Here is a 23,268-nt window from a genome sequence, read left to right on the forward strand (position 1 = left end):
AATTAGTGGTACCACTTTTACATGAGCCTCAGTTTAGCAGTCATTCAACGTTAACTATCATGCACCATAAGCTAAACTAGTTTTTAAATGCCAAGGGGTAAATCATGGCAACACTAATGACTTGACATGTGAGTAGCATTTGCTCAAGGCCCTGATAGCATAATCCAGATGTCCATGTTGTACATGTGAGCTAATAAGTTTAGTACTGTAATTCAAAATGTTTTTACATCAGGTACACTAGAGTCCAATGAATCTCCATAAAATAATTTGATAAAAAATAAAATTAAAATATAATTATGCTTTTAACTCTTAGCAGGATATTTTACTTGTTTGTCAACTTTTATGCATATAGAGGTTTTGATGTGGAAGCACCCGAAGGAGGCTGACTGCCATCTAGTGGCCAACAGTAATCTAGATTGAACACAAACGCCACTAAAAAAAGGTTCATTTTTTTATTTAAACATTTATTTCATTATGTACAATCAAAGTATCCAGTGGTACCAGTATCAGTCGCATTGCTTTTGAAGAAAAATAATAATAAATAAAAGAAAACAACCTTGATACCTTTCATATTTCCAATATGAGAGGAGACCAAGTGCTGTGTGAACTATTTGTGATGGTGTATTTGTGATGTTACTGAACAATAATAACATACAATAAGAATAATCCTCATCTGGAAAATCACTCTGAAATTTCAACTGAGATCAGATGACCTCATGCATAGATTGATTTTGCAACCTATCATACAGTATCATAAATGTGGGTGCAGATAAACGATGGCACCTGAGTCCTCCAGTCTTTTTAAGGCTTCAGCTTCAAGACCAAGGTCATGGGCAGAGTTCTACAAAAGGGACAGAAATCGGATTAAACTGGTGCTATGTGTATCACTTTAAGGACCAGCAGCACCTACCTTCATTGCTTTCATAGTATCATAGCCGTAGTAATGAATTGGGTGCTTGATGTTCCTTGAGTTTGGATACCCAAAACCAGCTAGGTGGACCACATCGCAGTAGTTGAGAGCAACAAAGACAGCAAGGATTCCCGTCGTGGGATGAACTGGCTTCTGGGGGAGAAACGCACATTGATTTGTTTGAAACCCAAATGGAAATCAATCGAGCTGTATAATATCATATGAAATTCAAACTGTTAATACATTGTTTGAGAAACTAACGGATGTTTGCTATGTCCTGACACAATGAACTGTGTTTCCTAATATAATTCTAGAATCGATTGGATTCTTACTTTGACTGCATTAGCAATGAATGATGGGTGAGATGTAAAAAACAAAACAAAACAAAAACAGGTTCTTCATGTGATACCCCTAAAAACACCTTAAAACAGCTGATTGGAAATCAATGCGGTCCTTTGTTGGACTATTCAGTCTTTTAGCTTTGGCTATCTTCTTGAATGATATAATTCAAAATGTTCCAGTGGTGGTATTGGAGAAAATGCAATAACGTTTGAAGAAAGGGCATAGAGATGATTAATTTCAAATCAGTAAGGGTTTTACTTGATTTAGAAATCTGGACTTGAGCTACAGTTCGATTGACACATACACTCCCATTCAAAAGTGTGGAGTCACTTAGAAATGTCTTTATTTTAAAAATAAAATCGCACTATTTTTTTCAATGAGGATAACATTAAACTAATCAGGACTACACTCCAAACATTGTTAATGTGGTAAATGACTATCCTAGCGTCAAACGTCTGGTTTTTATTGCAATATCTACATAGGTGTATAAAGGCCCATTTACAGCAACCATCCCTCCAGTGTCCTAATGGTCCATTGTGTTTGCTAACTGTGTTAGAAAGCTAATGGATGATTGGTAAACCCTTGAAAACCCTTGTGCAACGATGTTAATTTTCATGGAAAACACTAAATCGTCTGGGTGACCACAAACCTTTGAACGGTGGTGCACGCAATAGAAATGTATGTACTGTGCTGGAATGTTCAAAATCACCTCTCATCCCATTCAGTATGCTGTTTATGTACTACTGCGTTGTGCCACTAGATGGCAATAGAAGTCAATAGAAGTGAGGTGGTGCAGCTACTTCTACATTTGGAAACGTTTTCAATAAAAACTTGAGTGTGAATAGGAAAACTTTATGTTTATATTATGGGCAGACACCATAATTTTGGGTTATGTCCATTCTGCAGTTTCTCCACAATTACCCATAATAATAATGGCTAGCACGTCCGCCTCACAGTTAGGAGGGCGCGGGTTCGATTCCACCTCCGGCCCTCCCTGCGTGGAGTTTGCATGTTCTCCCCGTGTCCGCGTGGGTTTTCTCTGGGCACTCCGGTTTCCTCCCACATTCCAAAAACATGCTTGGTAGGCCGATTGAGCACTCCAAATTGCCCTTAGGTGTGAGTGCGAGTGCGGATGGTTGTTCGTCTCTGTGTGCCCTGTGATTGGCTGGCAACCGGTTCAGGGTGTCCCCCGCCTACTGCCCGATGACGGGCGCGTCCGCCGTGGGGACAAAGCGGTACAGAAAATGGATGGATGGATGGATGGTTGGAGTATGTTTTTAAATTTACCAATTTCACTTGACATTAATTGTACTATTAGTCACAAAAAACTATTTGTACAATGAGTGAGTGAGTGAGTGAGTGAGTGAGTGAGTGAGTGAGTGAGTGAGTGAGTGAGTGAGTGAGTGAGTGAGTGAGTGAGTGAGTGAGTGAGTGAGTGAGTGAGTGAGTGCACTTTGTCCACAGAAACGTTAATGTTTTTTGCTTGTTTTTCACCCAAGATGAATTCATGATAAATGTCAGGAGAGCAAACATGCAATCTAATCTCAATGTGAACAACAGCCACGCCTACAAAGATACCAGTATGAGGATGTCTTAGCAACAGTTTTATTGCACATAACGTTTTTTAAAAAAACGCTACAAAGTTTTGATGAAGGATATCAGTGAAGCCAGTAAGAACAGATATGAAATATTTTATGACTGCAACAGTTTCACCCTGAAATGGGTCATTTCCATTTGAAATGCATTTATTCCATTTTATTAACGGGAATATAATAGAAGGCACAATTTTATTTTTTTCAAGCTTAATAAAATGGTCTAAAATGTCTGCAGCAAGGTTTCAGTTATGTTCAATTATTGGTTATATATGTAGAAAATACATTTACTAAAGGAGTGTTGCACATTCTTTTAATAACTTTAATGATCTACTTTTGATTTCTTTACTTTGCTTTTCTAATGTTTGAAATCCTTTAGTTTGTAAATGCTTTTAAATGCTGTATTTATAATAGAAAACAAACTTGTGGTGAATGTCCTTTGTATGAAGCCATACTGATAACAAATGAACAACAAGCTGATAAAAGTTTAAATTGATCCCGAAGCAAAGAACGTACGGCGTCATGTTACAAACACTAGTTGTGGACTTTCATGGTACTATGGGATCAAACTAACGCAAGAGTAATGGGTTCAGACATGTTTGTTGTGTAGTCTTTTATGAGAGGCCCCAAAGGACAGCATCTTAATGATTATCTGTGCTCACAAATAAGAATTACTTCCACGTGGGCTGGAGAGCAAAATCCTCTCTTTTCTTTTTCGATCATATCTGGTTTGACATTTAGACTGTGCAAAGCTAATATGCATATCCGAGCCCACGATGACCCACTTCAGACATCCTCCAGCTTTGGCTTGACATTAATTCAAACCAAAACTACATGTTTTTACTGTCTACAAACATGTCTAATAGTTTGGTGTATATTGCGAATGTATGAATGTATTAGCCTCTCTCTACTGAATTGAATCCAATAAGTCTAAAGCCATATCATGTTTGCTTAATCAGAACAAGGTAATCAGAACAAAAAGTTGGCCATGCAGTCATGAACTTCTTTTTTTGTAGTTGTTCTTGGCAAGCAAGTAGAATATCGTGGAAGCCCAGTTAGGAGGGGAATGCGTATTTTAGCTTGTAACATTTGCAAAATGTATATGTAGACAACCACACAGACTGTGGAAGAAAGAGCTGAGCCAAGAAATTCATCTGGACAGCAGTTTTAGCAAACCGGTTGGATTTTAATAGATGACAAAGTGACCGTTTTTAAACATAACTAAAAGGATAATCCTCTTGTACTCATGTCATGGACTAACATGCTATAACATACTGTATCAATAAGCAGTAATGGTTTTTTTTGTGTTCATTCCGATTATTATGACATAGCTGACATTCTGTGTGTATGAGTCTCATAGGGCCGATGCCAGAGCTTTGTGTAGTTTGGACACAGGCCTGAGGAGCCTTGGTGAGTGGGCTGAACACTGTCACTGAACATGCCTGTGTTTTGGGAGAGGAGTGTGAACACACACTGTGAGGATCATGTGGCTTTGTACAAGGGCTGGCAATGCAGATGATGAAGAGGGATCGGCGGTGGACAGTACACACCAATGTGGATTTTCGGTAAAGTGGTCATTTATTTGGCAGGGAAGGAGAAAGAAAACAGCAGTTATGACTGATGGATGCAGTTTAATACCTTAAGGCTGGAAATGTGGAGGGAATAAATCATTTCATACGAGCACCACTGAGTCTGTTTTTATTCAACTCTGTGGTTTCCCTTGTGGTGCAAGCTTGTTTGGTCAGGTGGTGCTAGGGATGGGCATTTGACTACTGGTAAATGTCCTTGATGGGTAAGAGGGAAATGCCATTGAGCAAAGAAGGTGTGCTTAAAGATGTTGTACCTTATATCGTAATTTTCACCACAAACTAGTCAAGACCAATGTTGTAGAAAACAGACTGGACATAGACTGGGGGCCATATTTTAAGCAAGCTCGCAGGAATTCAATGCAATGCAAGGCAATCGAAATAGGTTCCAATTATTAAGACATAACTTTTTTTTTTTTTTACCAATGCTGCCAGAAGGGGACAGGGCCCATGTCAAACTATTCAAACCAGACTAATCTGAATCTTCAGCAAAACAGCACAGCTTCATAAACACCCACTTCTTCTGATCTGCCCCTAATGTCTTTCCTTCCTTCCGTCCTTCCTTCCTTGGCCCACACCCCGCACCGCTCCACAAAGTTTTGCGCTAATTTGTTGAGTACTTTTTGTGTATTCCTTGAAGGTTAAAAAGAGTCAACACCCCAAGGTTAACCACTTACAGGCGCAAGTTGTGTCTCAATTTGCATCCCTCCAGATTGGTGCTGGTCCCCTTAACACCATTTTCCCCTTCTGGAATGCTCTATAAAATTTGTGCAGATGGTGCAGAGCTCCTGTGGGCCAAGTCTGATGATTACTGCCTTCCCAGTGCTTGTGCCTCATACACACTATCCACAGACTAGGGCCTGACTGACGTGACTTTTTTAAGGCCAATGTTGATATTTCAAAAAAAGGCAAAGATAATTGATTAATCGGACGATTAATTCTAAAAACACATACTGAATATATAAAAAATTTTCCAAAAGGATAACCGGTTCAGGGTGTCCCCCGCCTACTGCCCGATGACGGCTGGGATAGGCTCCAGCACTCCCGCGACCCCCGTGGGGACTAAGCGGTTCAGAAAATGGATGGATGGATGGATGGATAACCAGGTCTCATTCTTTGACAAAAATGGATAACAAGGCAGAAGCAAAAGAAACTTGGCTTCACCATACAAACAACGGCCCAAGCGATTGAGGAGGTCATTTGGAGGGAAAGTGTTTCAAAGTGCAGGCTCATAAGCCAAATAGAGCAGAGGTCCAAGTTCTCAAGTGAAAACAGACTAATGACTCACTGCAAAAAACAAAAACTGCGTCATGTTTTCTTGTTGTCACCATGAATACTGCTTCAAAGTTTCCTATGTGATTTTTATTTTTTATTTCTTGGACTGTCAAATTACTGAGCAACAACAACCAGCTTTTGGGAGTGTTGTAGGTTGTCCCTTTTAGTTGAAATGCAAACCGTATTTTGGATTTCTATGACAAGCAAATTAATTCTCAGCCATTCACTGCTGCAATCTTGATAATGAGGAGGCTTTATCTTGCATCGTAAACTGAAGATCTTTCTCATAATTTGTTGTAATTGGATCCCCCCACAAATGACTATTGACCGAGTAACACTTGAACTCAGAGGACGGTTTATCACTCAAGTACCCTTGACCGCTCAGCGGATGTTCAAGCCAGCCCATTCGAGTGGGAGACGTAAGTGGGAACAAACAACACCAATGATTCCCAGCAGGAGAACTTGCGGCTAAGACTGCCGACTGGTCACAGTTAATTGCTACCATCGTTTCGCTTTGCCTAGCTGCCTTACAGATTGATGATTTTCAAAACTGAAAAGTCGAGCCTCACCTGTTTACTCTTGGGGTTCAGGGGGATTTGTAGCAGCTTCTCTGCTGTCTGGTGCATAAAGTGCGGGTCCAGCACTCGGATTTGACTGACATCACCCAACCAGATTTGGGGAGGGGGTTTCCAAAAGCCTTTCCTGACCTGGAGTGAATGCAGACATAAATAAGCAGAAAGATAAGTCATTTCCAGTACAAAACAAGAGATACAAGCCATCCACTAACTCCCTCATGACTTGAGGCATGGCCATGTGCATAATTAGCAGCTAATGGCCCAGCAACTGTTAGGACAAGCAGGCTGCAACTACAATGACAGAGGCCCGTGACGGAAAAAGCACTTTGTCAATAGCGTATCAGTACTTGTTCCTGACATGGTTGGCTGGCAAGGGTTGGAGAAAGCAGTGTGTGTGCGTGTGCGTGTGTGTGTGCGTGTGTGTGCGTGCGTGCGTGCGTGTGCGTGTGTGCATGCAATTACATAACAGTGAGAGAGCTCGAGCTTTTTCACACATCGTACCCTCTTTTCGTTGTAGAGTATTTCTTTGAGCCACCGTAGATCTTGTTGTTTAAATGGCACCAAGACCATTAATGTGCCAGGCTCATTGTTCAAGCCTGGATTATAGGTGGCAGACTCAGGGTAGAAGAACCTCATGGTGGTCTTGTTACCGACGTCGTCCTCATAGCCCCTCACCGGAGAGTCGTTGAATCTGTAAGAGAAGATTTGCACGTATAATAAGTTCTCATTTTCAAAATCCCACAAATGTTCATGCTGATTTCCCGCCCACACTTCCCATCACCAAGAAACGTTCTGTGGTCAACGTTATTTGTACTGTCAGCGGGACATTCCTCCAATTTCTTTCATATTTACTATATTTACTCAAATGGTGGACAGCCATGGAATTTACTCAATAAGATTTGCGGAACATAACTCCACTATTTTTTTCTGTCATTATGTGCATTGAAAATGAAAAAATCCAAAGTCATGCAATTGGATAACTTCATCAGTTTTCACCTTCTAATGTGGATACATTCAAGGAACACATTAGAAAATAATGGCTGTGAATTTAAACTACAGTCAATACATGGATTATTAAATGCAGTATATGTACGTTTCCCCACACTACTTATTTTCATCTAAAAACATATTAGTAAAAATGTGGAAAATTGTCGCCAAACTTTGTGAAATGTTCTAAATGATAATAAGGTGGCCACTCTCACAAAAGTTAACATTATGACAAACTCATTTTTGGGAACTCTTGTCATCTTGCTACTATTAGAACCTCCTCTCTAATGGACGACCCAGAAAGGTTGACGCAAAGAGTGAAATAATATTTGGCGCCTTCATATAGAAGATTCTCGAATTCCAAACTGCCCAATCCTGCTTCTTTCTGTGTCCTACTAATAGTATCAGGCTGACCATCGATAGATAAGTATTCACTTTGTTCTTCAGTAAGATAAAAATTCCAATAGTATTATGAAACCCCTTGACTATTTTTGGTTGCACACAAGCCTCAGTAGGCTTAATAAAAGTTCAAGTTGTGTTTCAATGACACAAGTCCAATGACGTTTGCTCCCAGGCATGCATTGAATTCAGACCATCAATAACCTACATGTCCCAGGACTGATTAGCTTCAGAGGGAGATGTTAGGGAGGAGACCCCGGACACGTTGATGTTGGGGAGAAAAATGCATTGTAACCAAGCCAACAGCTTGGCTGTTTGAAAGAGGCTTAGAGCAACTCAGTGTGTGCATGCATGTGTCTGCTCCAAGCTGTAAAGTCAGATTTGTGCTTTCGTGCCTGGCATGACAAAACGTTATCTTTCCTCCCTTAGACAAACCTCACTTTAGATTTTCCCAAGGTTTTCTGATAGTAGAGATTAAATAAAAACATAAAATTGAAGTCTTAATGCTGAACATTACAAAATATTTTTATACAAAAATCCATTTTCTATTTCTGGATTTATTTAATAGGAGGTTTTTTTCTTTTTAAACGTCCCAACTTTGGGTGATGCTCTTGAATAGGGCAGGGCGCCTTACACGGCCTGAGCAATGTAAAGCATATCACCACAATAAATACAATTCATTTATTCTTACCGGATGACCACATCATGTTTGTTAATGATGCCTCCGAGGGATGTGTTTTTAATGGCAAAACCGTTGCCGATGACAACACAGGTTCTGCATTCAAGGCTGGAAGAAAAGAAAGGCAAGAGACATTGTTCATCTTTCTGGATGAAATCTAATACAAAACTAAAACCAAGGCACTTAGCCGTGTCACATTTACTTGTCTATGTTGGCCGGCATCTGATCATTTGCTGTTGCTGCGAGAATTTTCAGGAGCTGCAGTTCTGGGAGGAAAAGGCAAAAGGGAGCAGTTTAAAACATACGATTGTAAGAAAACAAATAAATCAAGAAGCAGGCTGCATAAGGAGGATTAAAGGAGGGGTGGAGAAACTACGGCACGTGGGCCACGTACGGTCCAGCGGGAGCGTTTAATCCTTTGTGGTCTGTAATTCTAAAAACAAATCAAAGTGCAGTATTTGATGTAAAAAAAAAAAAGAAAAAAATCTGATGTTGCATCATATTTTTTCATTTGTATGGCCCCTGGAATTTATAAACAGGACAAATGTTCTTTATCAGTTTGAGTCATAAAAGACACAAAAATACAGAGATTCAGTGTAAAAAAAATGTTACATTTCAAAAAACAAAAAGGAAAAAAACAGCACACGATATCTACTTATACTGTACATACCACTGCCCTTGATGCCATAAGGTAGCGCCAACGTTGACAGATGTTCTCGCCAGAAGAAATCTCCTAGTTTTAGGAAGAGCTGTGTCTGCCTGCTAATGCTGTTGGAGAAACATCAATTATTACACACATGAATCTAATTACAGATTAAAAAAAAAGAAGTGGCAGCAAAGTCATTTTTGTGGTTGTTCAGTGATGAAAAAACACACAATAGACAATGTAAACTATACAGCCAGTAAACACATCCAAGTGATGTAGAGAACTCCTTGTGCTTGGCTTGGGCAATTCATTAACTTGCCAATGTGCTTCTGGTATATATTAGAAAGGTGAAACACTCATTATCAGCAGAGCAGACGGACAATTTGAATTGCTATGACCCTCATTAGAATACTCTGTTGGCACGCTTTGGCGGAGGAAAGGGAAAAGAAAACAACGTTCACAGAGCTTCTGAGGCAAGACAAATGCATCAAATGTTTTTGTGTTTGTCGGCTTTGGACTCAAACGGTTTATGACCTACTATCTTGACAAACAGTTACGAGCATCATATGCCAGCTAGCTCGCCATAGGACATGGAGATATACTTTAGGGGAGGGGTTTAATTATACAAAAGATCACTGCAATTACCTGGAAGATCACCCAGGGACTGTAATGGCTGATGTGAATCGCAAGCATAAAAAAAAAAGTGAACTTTGTGTATTCAATGTTTTTCCTCATACAGATTAGGGTTTTAAAAGGTCAACATGTAGAAGTGGAGAATTAAGAGCTGAGGGGAAATAAATAAACTGGTCTTGATATGTTTTGTGATAGACCACAGATGGAAACTATAACAAAATTTGGAAAGGGATCAGTAATAAACACTCTGCAGACACTTCACTTCAGGAGCTACATCTGTTCAGTATAATGACATCCAACAAAAGAGAAGTATCACAAAGAATTCATGCGTAGTGGTGCTTTGAGATACAAGTTTAATTCATTCCGTGACCACACTCAAAACACTCCTATTTCAAATCTTTCCCCCTTAAAATAAATGGAAATACCTTTAATCTGTTCCAGCCCGCCCCGCCCCCTAAAAATGCATTTTGTATGGAAAATTTGATGAGAGCGCTTTTTAATATTGTACTATTATAAACATAGTATATTAGCATAATTAATCTGGAATTAAAAGCCTTAAACAGTTTCTTGTGCATTATGATTTAATGCTTTAATTTTATTCAGTGTGCTGCTCCTCCTGGTGTGCCCACCTTGGCCACTAGCAGGCAGAACTGTATAACACAATCCTAAAGAATAGATTTCTGTGACTCACTAAGATTCTATAAAATTATTAATTTTTGTAGAGGATAAAGAATATATGCTTTGGAGTAATGATTATAAAATAATGTAATATGTAAAATAATTGTCTGTCTATTTTGCCGTTTAAATACCTGTTGCTTAAAGCAACCGTCAATGCAGTTAGCATGTCAATGGTATTTTCCATTATATGATGGATGTTAGTGTTCTTGTTCCTAAGGCAATGTAATTTGGCTGTTTGAAAAACAAGGAGTGAGTTTTCTTAGCTTGACAGTAAACTTCAACTGGGAGTGTCATTAAACAGTTTGAAACCTCTTTGTTGATGAAATGTTCACTATTTGCCAAACTGCTGTTCTTTGTTAGCTGAGCTGAACTGAGTTTAATTGCCCAGCTTACTGAGCGCTCGTATCACAAAGTTGAGATAAGGTCAAGTCAGTCAAAGGTAACATATTAACCTTCTTATGAAGTTGAAGCTGAATATGATGGATGGAACAACTTTATCCAACACAGCCAAGGAACCAGGAACCTTTATGTTCAAATAATACAGTTGTCTCGCCCTGATAATAAGTTATAGACATAAAAAGTTATAGACATAAAAACAAAGCAGACATGCCGTGACGCACTTAAAGTTGAGGCTCTGCCACTTTTTCTGCATCAGCCAGCCACCACACAGAGACTTGCTCATGTTGACAGACTTGCTGGTGCCGGTAAAGCTGTGAAAAGACAGACGCACAGACAATCACCACCACTGGCATGAAACGGAAAACTGCTGCCGAATACAAAAAAAAAGGAAAAAAAACTTTTGCTCCAGACAAAAACTGAGTCCAGAAGCCTCAAAAATTGCAAAAGTAGGTTTGTATGAGGGTCTAATTGACCAGCAGCTAGGATCAGTGAATGGCTTGGACGACTTTACTCTTGGGGACTCAGCACTTTGCAGTCCTTACTTTTAAGTTTTAAAGCAGAGTGGGCATTTTTGGAGGGATATGACCTTAATACCAGAGCAATGGCAAACGAAATGGGGTGTGTGTGTGTGTGTGTGTGTGTGTGTGTGTGTGTGTGTGTGTGTGTGTGTGTGTGTGTGTGTGTGTGTGTGTGTGTGTGTGTGTGCGCGCGTGTGTGTGTGTGTGTGTGTGTGTGTGTGTGTGTGCGCGCGCGCGCGCGTGTACGTGCTCATGTGTGTATGTGTCTTTACCTTTGAAGTATGGCATAGGAACAGTAGTAGTATGTGAGAAAGGACATGAAGAAGAGGAGAACTGGTAGAAGCCTAAGGCACCATGCTGGAGTCAAGAAAAAAAAAAGAATTACATCAATATTTGCAATATAATATATACCGTAATTTTCGGACTATAAGTCGCGTTTTTTTTCATAGTTTGGGTGGGGGGGCGACTTATACTCAGGAGCGACTTATATACATATATATGTTTTTTTTCACTTTTTTGGGCATTTTATGGCTGGTGCGACTTATACTCCGGTGCGACTTATAGTCCGAAAATTACGGTATATTATAAAGCACGATTGCACACACAGCAAAACATCAAGTTATTTGATCAAATTGAAACCTTAAATAAAGTTAACCCACTTTTTTGTAATTCCTCCAAAGTTTTTTTTTGTTAAATACAATGAATATATTTAAGTTTGTTTCAGACTCAAGCTAACCCTAATGAGGACAAGCAGAAAATGGGTGAATGGATTGATTGCAATAAAACAAATATAAAAAGTATAATGGTAGTTATATAAAAACTAACGATTCTTTAGTATGAGCAATACAATTAATTGCAGTAAAACGAATATAAAAAGTATAATGGTAGTTATATAAAAACTAATGACATCAAGCTCTTTAGTATGAGCAATATAATTAATTACATGTGAAGTTTAACAAGTGTATCCTAATAGAAATACAGTTATTAAACACAAGACAACATCTATTAATTCTCATCACTGGCACAGTCTAGAGCTTCAAGAGGTGAGTGGTTTTATTTTTCTTAGACACTTGCATGACGGTAGGGAGTACCGAAAATATAAAAACTGCCTATACAGTTTTACGGTGGTAATACTGCAAGCTTGAAACATAAATATTCACTTGAGATCAAGGGAAAATAGGTGTTAAAGTTAAAAACCACCAGCATCAAAGCGCCGAATGGACTGAGCTTGACTTTGTTGGTTGGACTGTACTGCAATTCTCATTTTCATCACTGCCAAAAAGATGCTGCAGACCACAGGAGTTGCATGTGATAATTGTTATCTTGAGCCAGCAGGGCAGTCTCTTTTGCACTCAGCTAACAAGGCAAGCACGAAAGTAAAAAAAAAAGCTCAAGCAATCACAATAATGTATTTGGAAGACTACGCATTTTATTCTTTAGCCAAAGACTTGGTGTCTTAAAATGCTATATGTTATACAGTTAGCAGTGGATATTGGTAAATATTGTACCGTTTTTCCCATGTATAATGCGCCCCCATGTATAATACGCACCCTAAGAATGGCATGTCGATGCTGGAAAAAAGCCTGTACCCATGTATAATACGCACCCAAATTTTGACTTTTTTTTTAAGTCCCAATGATCGTCACACACACATCTGGGTGTGGTGAAATTTGTCCTCTGCATTTGACCCATCCCCGTGTGATTTTGATCCATCCCCTGGGGGAGAGGGGAACAGTGAGCAGCAGCGGCGCCGCGCTCGGGAATCATTTGGGGATCTAACCTCCCAATTCCAACCCTTAATGCTGAGTGCCAAGCAGGGAGGCAATGGGTCCCATTTTTATAGTCTTTGGTATGACCCGGGTTACTTAAGTCCGTAAACGTAAAATTATTTCAGAAAAAAGATCATCTTTGGGAACAACCGGATGTTATTCTGCCGGTCAGTATCACTGCGCATGCAGTAGCAAACTCGATAGCAAAGAAATATATATAAATAAATAAATCTCTCCTCCCTTCTGCGTAGCGTCCTGTACTTTTGCGCTATATTCTGACTGTCTGCTGTATGCACACTTGCTCCATTTTTGCTCCTCTTATTTATTATGTTATTTGTTTATTTATTATTTATTCACCACTCATTTATTCATTGTTTGTGCCTTCTTGTTTTTATTATTTTGTGTTGTTTACTTGTATGTGTATTGTGTACTATGTCTTGTCACCGTGGGATAGTGGGAACGTTATTTCGATTTCTTTGTGTGTCTTGGCCTGTGAAGAAATTGACAATAAAGCAGACTTTGACTTTGAGTTTGATATGTGAGACTCTCAACGGGATCACCAATATTTGAGTGATGTTCCAGTTATCACAATTATTTATTATTATAATAATAATATATATAATACTTATTTATTTATTTATTGAAAAAGGCGGCTCTGTATGCGAGAGAAGTTGAGGAGGAATAAAAACACCCTTGGAAACCAAAACCTGCCCCTCGTCGTGACTCGGAGCCGCAACAAATGTTTCGGATTTGTGTAGGGTACATTATGACAGCAAACGAGCAGGTGATCGAGCAAGCGTCTGATACGAGAGCATTGTGTTCGTGTGGAGCGTGTTTGAAGTGAACAGTAGAGAAGAAAGGAACAAGGCAAAGTGTTGTGAAATAAAATATTACCTGTAATACGCATTTTCTTATTTGCTGATTGAAACTGCTAATTAAACTGTGAATTGAAAGTAATAGGAAGAAAAGTGAACTTTCGCTCTTTATATAGCTGACGTGTCTTGCGCATCCGTTCTGCGCATACTGTAATGGCGGCCTCCATATGCTATCCAGTCTGCGATGGAGATTAAAAAACAAACAATATTTGACAATAACACACCATCAAGGATTGCATCATCGCATGAAACGATGTGTCGTCAATTATGAATTTTACTGACTAAGTGTGTTGGGCAGGATGGCTGAATGCGATGCGCGATTGACGTGTCTTGCGCATCCGTTCTGCGCATACTGTCATGGCGGCCTCCGTATGCTATCCGGTCTGCGATGGAGATTAAAAAACAAACAATATTTGACAATAACACACCATCAAGGATTGCATCATCGCATCAAACGATGTGTCGTCAATTATGAATTTTACTGACTAAGTGTGTTGGGCAGGATGGCTGAATGCGATGCGCGATTGACAACAAACAAGAAGAAATGTGATTTCAAGTTTTATTTCGAGGGAGATTTTCTTCAAAAATTGTTGTTAATATAATTGTATTATATTAATTGTATAATACGCACCCAAGATTTTAGGACAATAAATTAGTTAAGTTTTGCGCATTATTCATGAAAAAAAACTGTATATTGAATCTCGATCATAAATTTTGTTGCACTAATATTGTTAGTGCAGCATCTTTTATCCCAGCCCAAGACGCGAGATTCGCTTTACCCTTCACCCATGTGGCAAAAACTACAGAGGCATGAACGTTAGAGTTTCAGGAAGTGGTGTGAGGCGCCAACGCTGCCAAACATCCTGCCTTGCCACCACATGCTGACAGCCAAACTGAAGTGACACGCGAGAAGATGGGTTAAGGTGAAACATTGCAAACATTACCCCACCACTGCAAAACGTTTCCACTTCAAACGATCGTTATTAGGGGGGGGGGGGCTCACCTTACTTTGAGTACAGTGTGAGCAAAAAAAACCTTGATCATCGTTATATTTATAAGCAATGGTTTCATTTTAATTCACCCAAAACAAGGATAAAGGAAATACTTGTTTGAAATACGTATATGTTTTGTGTTGTGTGGTGTAGTGTGTCCTGGCACTTTTCTGACACCTCATGTCCAGCCCTTTTGCAGTCATACCAAGTGGGTTCAATGGGATATTCTGTCCATTCCTCCAGAAGTCAAAGAATTTGGAACCTTTTCTGATTCATCCCAAAGGTGTTTGATGGGTTTTGTAAGACAAGTTCTTCCACATTGAACTCCTCCAGCCGTGACTCTATAAACCTCAATTTCTGCACTGGAATAAAAAAGGACCTTCCCGAAAACTATTCCCACAAAGCTGGAAGCAGACAATTGTCCCAAATGTCTTCTTGCAATATCTCTGATACACAGTTACTGTTACATATGTGGGGTACGGATTGCTGCCATTATCTGCACATTGTTCGATAAAGTAATGAAAAGTAAAAATCTACGATTTCATGTTACATCACACAATATTACATCAAGTCCATGTTCACGCCACAGACAGACACATAGAGGAAAAGAGCTTACTTGTCAGGGACATCTTCACTTTCCCCTTTGCCCTGTCACATCTGCTCATTGCACGATGTGGTTGAATAGAAACAATTCTATGTCAGCACCTCCCTTTGCAGTACTGTCACGTGAGGAGCAGTTTTTGAACCCAGAAGCCGGCATAACAGAAGTTGAAAAGCAAAAGTCTTCATATATGAAAATACATCTTCCTAAACCAAAACAAGTAACGAGTCACGTATGGAGCAGAAAATAGACCCAGAAGCAGACATGACATGAAACTTGAAAAGTAGAAGACTTCATCAATGATAAACTGAAAACAGGGCTGGACGCAGAAAAAAAATACACATTCTACCCGAAAGACAGCTTGACGCACTGACAACTTGTCACAGAGTAACCCGAGTTTATGGACTGTAAAACATCACGCCTATACGACAGAATAATGGTAATACAACGAACCACTCGGAATGCTTCCAATTTGTCCTGCACAGCCAATCAACAACAACATTGCAGCAACATAACACTGGTAGTAAATCAAGAAGAGCCAAAGTTGGAGGGGAACTGAGGATAGGAAAGAAGAACATGCACATTTTACACCACCAGAGTCTGTGGATTTAATGCAAACTATATGACTTGCCCTTTGACACCTGACTTGTCAGCATATAGTAGTTCCCTAAATGTGCAGCAGCAGGTGTTATCTTACTGTTCAGTCACATATTAGGATGTGTGCATCTCTTTCTGAAGACTGTTTTCGAGACCACAGGACCTGTGTTATCACACCAAAATGGACTTCAGATTCAACTGACGTGAAAGACAATCACATTAAACACCTATTGTAAGCCCTTCCTGAAGCTCAACTATGCAACAATATGGGACCAGTTTGAGGGAGGAACCCTTCTTTTTTTACAGTGCTACATCTATAGAAAAGACACTTGGATGAGATTGGAGTCAAAGAATTTGAATTTAAGTACCCCATCAAACTTCCATCCATCCATTTTCTGAACCGCTTAGTCCCCACGGGGGTCGCGGGTGTGCTGGAGCCTATCTCAGCGGTCATCGGGCAGTAGGCGGGGGACACCCTGAACCGGTTGCCAGCCAATCGCAGGGCACACAGAGACAAACAACCATCCGCACTCGCACTCACACCTAGGGACAATTTGGAGTCTTCAATCGGCCTATCAAGCATGTTTTTGGGATGTGGGAGGAAACCGGAGTGCCCGGAGAAAACCCACGCGGGCCCGGGGAGAACATGCAAACTCCACACAGGGAGGGCCGGAGGTGGAATCGAACCCGCACCCTCCTAACTGTGAGGCGGACGTGCTACCCAGTGCGCCACCGAGCCGCCCTACCCCATCAAACTTTTAGGACAAATTAATATAGAGAGGTAAAGAAAAAAAGAACAGGCTCTCTCTCAGGTCCAATATTGTCTGAACTCAAAAATGATCCTCCAAATAATTTTGTGATAAAATCTTTCAAAGAAACACAACAAAGGCATTCTTGGCTCAATTGTAAATATTATCATCTTTAGTGCAAAAGAGTGTGGAAAGTCCCTCAAAAGAGTGTAAATGCCTTCTTATTTTAATCAATATTATTCATACTAATGGAGTAAAATTCGCTCACCGGTGACGGCATTAACTGACCAGCAATTCGTTTACCTTTTCTCTCGGTCATTTCCAGTGACTGTCCACTCTGGGTAAACAACTGATCGGCTTCTCGTGCTCTTGCTCTAGTACAGTAAAAACAAAGAACAGTTAGTCGGAATGTACTGGAGTAAAGTAGGTCTTAGAGGTTGGGGTATACTTCAGTGAGTGGCAATTGGCATTAAAAGAGTTTTATTTTTTTTTTTAAGCGGCTTCCTGCTTATCCGGCCGGTGCTGACCGGGTCCCTCGCCTTGGCCTCGCAGCCACGACCCCTGTGGGGACTACGCTCCCTCGTGCTCGTCGGAACCAACGACCTTCGCCGTGCTAGCCCCATGTAGACCAACTGCACTTGCTGGCTTTCTTTGTGGCGCCGTTGTGTGGCAGCCTTATGAGAGCCTATTGAGTTGCGCTCATGCTATCTGTGTGTCTTTTGTATACCCGCTCTGTGGTATGAATACTGCTAGGGCCTGAATTTCCCCATCCCCGGGATCAATAAATGTTCAATCAATCAATCAGCTACACGGATCAGTTTTCAAAGGACTTCAACATTACTGAGCATGATGTGATGCTAGTGGGACCCAGTGGCATCAGATCTACCGTTCCCATCAAAGCACTTCCCCTTCAATGATGATAGTCACACACTGGAATGATTAAGGATGATTCAGGAACTTCCCACCAAGTGACTCTGCCTTAAGGATTTCATGGGAAAAACAGTTTTAGCCAGTTTCCAACCAGATTCCCTGTTAAGATGGTATTCTGAGAAAACTGCAGCACCACTCAGACAACTGTACTTCAAACATGTGCACGTTGCACCTTGGCTTTATCGTTTTTTGTGAGCGCAATGACTGCACTTTGCATTTTTGCATTTACATTGTCCCTATAGATTCTGATACTCAGATGATACAAGTTTGAAGGTGATTGCTGCCAACTTGAAAAGACTTGAGAATTACCGTAATTTCTGGACTATAAACCGCACCTGATTATAAACCGCACCAGCTAAAATTAGGGGAAAATCTTGTTTTGTTCATATGTAAGACTATAAGCCGCAGGTGTTTTAATGTTTAATCATCATTTGTTAGAGAAAATGCACAAAGAGGATTGTCAGGAAAGAGATGTTTCTTTGGGGACTCATAAGTTTTATTAATATAACATTTATTGACATAGATTAAAGAGCTCTGCAAACATACAAAGTCTCAGCTACGACCATAATAAACTTAATGTGCAGGGAACACTAGCAACACTAATAATAAATAAAATGGGACCACTTAAAGGGGTAAAGTTGGCAATGCCATACGAGCTGCACGTAAAGCTCCGACATGACCCAGAACAAAAATACTGAAAAGGGTGACTCAACAAGATGTCAATAAACAATAGCCCAGTGCCCTTTAGTGGCCGGAGGAAACCTCTACAAGACACGCAGCAGCTCTATTTCCTTTGTTTGAGCGTGGTTTCAGCACATTTGAGGACATGCCCACAGCATTTGAGAGCAGAGACAATGGCTTGATTTTTTTTCACAATATTGAAGCATTACGAAACACTGCTTGAATGCACAACTGATTAATTCCATGAATCAGAATGACTCGTGTTTGACATTAAAGATTTCAAACGAACAAGAACCCATATGTGAAGGACACGAATACCTTTGCATGCTTAACAAGCTCTGTGAGCCATGGATGACGTACAAATGACAAACCCATTTCGGATGTTGCTTGAATTTTCGCCCGGGGCAAAAAAATAAAAAATCACAACAGAGAATGACTTTGAACACAAACACATAATCCTTTTTTTTAATCCAGTCAGACGAGCTAAATCGGGATGTAGCAGTTTAACTACACTTAGTGTGAGGACAGTCTCAAAAAAGCCTTTAATCAAATCCTTTTGCTTCCTAAATGCATTTTCTCATGGGAGTTGTAACCATGTGAGCGAAGTGAGTCTCTGCAGGCCATTCTAGAGCAAACATCCCTCTTTTCTTCATTGTGTGTTACAGTGCCCAAAATGGAGGGAAGAGAACTATATTTAATCTAATACAGCGCGGTCAGTTACACAAGAATTTCTTCATTTGGGATGGATTTTGCAACTTTCCTGTTGTTCTCCACCCAGACTATATATATGGAAAATTGAGTATATTCAAGCTCATAAAATGTAGATAAAATGATCAGCTATTCAGAGTCCGGGTCACGTGAATGCATCATAAAGATATCCTTACTTACAACACTACAAGTTGGTTCACACGTTATTTATTCAATAGACGACAATCATAAATTGTCTGTCTCAGAGGAAACATTTTTATCGATTCATAATTGATCAACAAAATTTTATTTCTGGTGTCTTTTACTTTTTCTAGTTGAGATAAAAATGCACTACTGTATTTGTGCTACCCAATTAAATTTGCAGTTAATTTTAAAAACAAGTCTAACTTTCTGGGATACTGCATTAGCGCACCACCCTGAATGGAAATAAACTAAATACGTCATCTAAACTTATACGTTACACAATTCCCTCAAGAGGAGATATTCAATGACGTGTTCAATTTAACAGGACACAACAGCTACATTGAAGTCAATCGTCTGCACCCAGCAAAATCCAAATCCATGTTTGCAGCTCACGTGCAACAAGAGGTGCGATTTGTTTGCGTGCAGTGATTCAAACATTATCCATGCACTGAGTTCATGTTTGACTGTCAGAGCTAATGCAAATCAATGCCACGTGGGATAGTGGGAACGTCATTTCGATTTATTTGTGTGTCTTGGCATGTGAAGAAATTGACAATAAAGCAGACTTTGACTAGTGAATTTGTGATTAACATAACAGCGTCTGCAATAGCTGCCAAATAAAATATTTGACTCTTTAAATCAAAACACGCAAGGCGACAGGTCAGATTGCCCAATACTTCTCCAGTGATTTTTTATTTGATTTTATTTTTTCCCCAGCGGATTCAAACAGCTTTACTCACCAATGTGACCGACACCAATATGCAGATTTAATCCGAAGAGAAGAAGATGAACCCAGTTTTCAGATTTACACCGCCGCGATGGGCGACATTATTCCCACCGTGGGAAAGACGCGGCTCCGCAAGCATCGGCCAAGTACGGCAAGCATCACGTTGCGCCGCGCAAAAGACGAGCCGACAAGCGGACCACCGGGGAAATAACAGTTGGCCCGATTGGTGTGCAGTCCTCGGCAGACACATAGCGGCTCGCGCTCCAAGCGCATCCCCTTTCCTTCCACTCCTCCAGAGGCACCTTCCCAACAGCGCTACCGCGCATGCGCAAAAGAAGGACACGCGCATTGACGGCCCAATGGCGCACACCGATTTTTCGCTGCATTGATGTTTTATCGTTTTCTTCATGCACAAATCCAAATCTGGTCATGAGTGCCACAGCAGTTGACTCTGGAATTTCCGGCCTATGGTTATTATTATTACTTTTATTTCTGAGTGTCTGAATTAAGCACGCTATAGTGGTAGTCATTTCCACACCTACCTCGTACAATTCTGACTTTAAGAATTTGAGGCTGCCAAATTCTGCCCAAAAGTCCACATTAGATGACATCCCTTTGTTGTTGTTGTTTGCAAATGGGGGCCATAGGAATGTTACAACGTTATTTCCATACAGAAGCACTGCTGTGAGGGATTTCCTCGCAGCACTCTTGAGCAGGGTGTTTATACATAACTCTGTGGGGGCCCCAGACAAGGACCATGCAGCTCTCCACCCAACAAAAAAAGGAGGATGAATGTTACAGCATTGCAATCAGATTCAAGCCTTGACTTTGAATTGACTACTCAAGAATCTTGTTTGTTTTTTTAAAGGCATTCAGAAGCTGATGTATTTTTGAATGTTGTCGCGATGAAGTACCCAAATGCTCTTCAGCTTGAGGTTACAAACTGATGGGCAAACATTCTTCCTCAGGATTTTCTGGTGAAGCGCAAAATTCATGGTCATCCAGTTCCTGGTGTAGCAAACCAACCTCAGACCATCACAAGACTAATACCATGTTTGACTGTCACTTGACATTCTTTTTCTAGTAAAATACAGTGATAAATTTATTCATTTTGGCCCAGTGTTTTCCTCAGTTGTTGAGTCACAAACACAGCCCTTAAATGAGGTGAGGGTAGTCAGCAGTTGTTTAGTAATATTTTGCCATTTTGCCACTATGCTGAAATGTCATGCTGCTGGATCCTGCCTCAGCAGCATCTGAGAACTCCCACCCCCACTGGAAAGCAAAGCGCCAATCAGATTTCATCAAAACACGCACAGGGTTTCACTCTGCTGTTCTGGTTATTGCACAACAGCAAGTAACAGTCCACTGAAGCATAAACACATGTTGCAGCCTGCAAACTGACTTTTTTGCCAGCTGTGTACCTTTTGCGTGCACGCAGCCAGTGCGCTTGTACATGCAAGCTACCCTTTAAGTCATCCTGTATTTGTTGAAGAGAAGTCTGTAATTGTTTTGTTTAAAAAAGGCTGTGTTTGTTGGATATTACATAGGAAAGTGGGCATACTTAAAAAAATTATAAGTCGTTGGGCCTTATTGGCCTGGAATGAATTGGCCGTTCGGGATTTGTCCCAAATTTACCAATTGCCACTACACCGCTGGGACTGCATATTGACATTGTTGACCATGTACTGCTGGTAAAGAAATGGATGTTGGAGTCTTAATCAGACTGAATTTTTTTTACAATAATTTTTATGGATAGCAAATGTAGTGCATATTGGCCTGAGCTCTTTAGTCCGATGTCAATATTAGATGTTATATGGTGGCATGTTATATAGTAGTTCTGAGGCTGAGGATTTGTCTGTAGGCTCTGACCTTCATTTGTGGGGTTTGCATGTTCTGCCTATGTTTGCAAGGGTTTTATTGGGTTTCCTCGTACATTTAAAATATGCATGTTAGGTTTGTTGAGGACTCAATCATCCTTAGTTGTGAGTGTGAATGATTGTTTGTCTAAATTACACTACGATTGGCTGGCATCCGGTGTTTTCAACCAAAGCCAGCTGGGATCGGTTTCAGCACACACACCCATGACTCTAGTGAGTATAAGCAGTAGAGATGATGGGTAGATGGAAGAGACACGCTGGTATCAAATAGTGCTGCTGCAACAGGAAATAACTGATGTATAACAACCAATTTGACCTTTCTGTGCTTAATTTTAATTGCAGACTTCTCAATGCACTGTTTGGGCTATATCTGTGATTTATGATAAGAACCTTGACAAGATGTTTGGATCTCCTTGTTCTCCTTTAATTAGCACAACTGATGCTTTGCAGTTGCATGGCAAGCTGAATGTATTCGTTCACCGCAAACGCAAATGTTCTGGTCAGTCTGGCCTCACACAGGCAGGACCACCGTAGTTACGAACAGCTGAGAGCTTTTTATCTGACTGTTGGTGGTCTGAGAAAATAGCAGATTGCAAGCCTATACACAGACTCATTCTCTCCTCTTTCAAAGAGCACTGGAATGATGACCACATAATATTGTATTTGATGGCGGTCTTCAGATTCGATAGTAAGCCAGAAACCTGGCGGAATCCTTGTCAGTCTTTCTCATCTTAATGAAGGCCATTACCATGCATATTCATTTCCATCCATTTTGATTGTTAGTGATATAAAATATACTGACATTAACCGTGGCTTGTGGTTAGCCTCGTTATATACCCTGGCACAGAAAATGACGATGAATTGTGTTTTGTGTCCTGAATGTGTCGTTCATAGGGAACAGGGGAAAGGAGAGATTGATGCAATATGAGTATAAAACTTTCCCGTTCGCGAACGAGTTAATGGGTGAACTGCCTTCCCGTGCATCAACGGATCAGTCAGTGAACGTGTTGCGTCTCCTGGCGTGAACGATGTCAGCCAGAATGTAGATTTACGATTTGCCAAGGAAAAAAAGAAACACTCACTGAAACACCACTTCTTTTATGCACGTTTTCTCCAAGCTAACGGCTAGCTTTATTGCATGAACGGATGCGCCGTTATGCAACAACGGGGAGATTATGCTTCTCTCTGGGTAATCTTTATTTTATAACACTTATAGTAGTTCTTAAATAATGTGTTTGCATATATACGCCTAAATATTGTTATCCAATATATCTACTGCAATTTCACATTAGATTGCTGGTTTTAAATTTACTATTATTATTGTATAATAATAATATTTATATATTATTATTACCTTTTC

The 23,268-nt window shown here is 40.2% G+C and overlaps 1 protein-coding gene across 5 annotated transcripts; it reads right to left on the bottom strand.

Moving 5' to 3' along the window:
• Nucleotides 1–438: 438 nt before the first annotated feature.
• Nucleotides 439–20,340, bottom strand: st3gal4 (ST3 beta-galactoside alpha-2,3-sialyltransferase 4). 5 transcript variants are annotated; one of them, XM_037267889.1, is made up of 11 exons: nt 20,045–20,340; nt 17,106–17,176; nt 11,492–11,576; nt 10,923–11,012; nt 9,016–9,113; nt 8,548–8,611; nt 8,358–8,453; nt 6,782–6,971; nt 6,275–6,412; nt 911–1,063; nt 439–841 (listed from the first exon to the last, which is right to left on the bottom strand). In XM_037267889.1, exons 2-11 carry the CDS (start codon nt 17,119–17,121, stop codon nt 752–754), a joined length of 1,020 nt encoding a protein of 339 aa, XP_037123784.1. In that variant the 5' UTR covers nt 17,122–17,176; nt 20,045–20,340; the 3' UTR covers nt 439–751. The 5 variants fall into 5 exon arrangements, with proteins under 5 accessions (XP_037123784.1, XP_037123782.1, XP_037123780.1 ...); XM_037267887.1 differs by lacking the exon at nt 20,045–20,340 and adding an exon at nt 18,732–18,754 and having other exon boundaries at nt 911–1,060; XM_037267885.1 differs by lacking the exon at nt 20,045–20,340 and adding an exon at nt 18,732–18,754.
• Nucleotides 20,341–23,268: the final 2,928 nt, after the last annotated feature.

Source organism: Syngnathus acus, chromosome 13 (assembly GCF_901709675.1).
Source record: "Syngnathus acus chromosome 13, fSynAcu1.2, whole genome shotgun sequence".
In the NCBI taxonomy this organism is placed as follows: domain Eukaryota; kingdom Metazoa; phylum Chordata; class Actinopteri; order Syngnathiformes; family Syngnathidae; genus Syngnathus; species Syngnathus acus.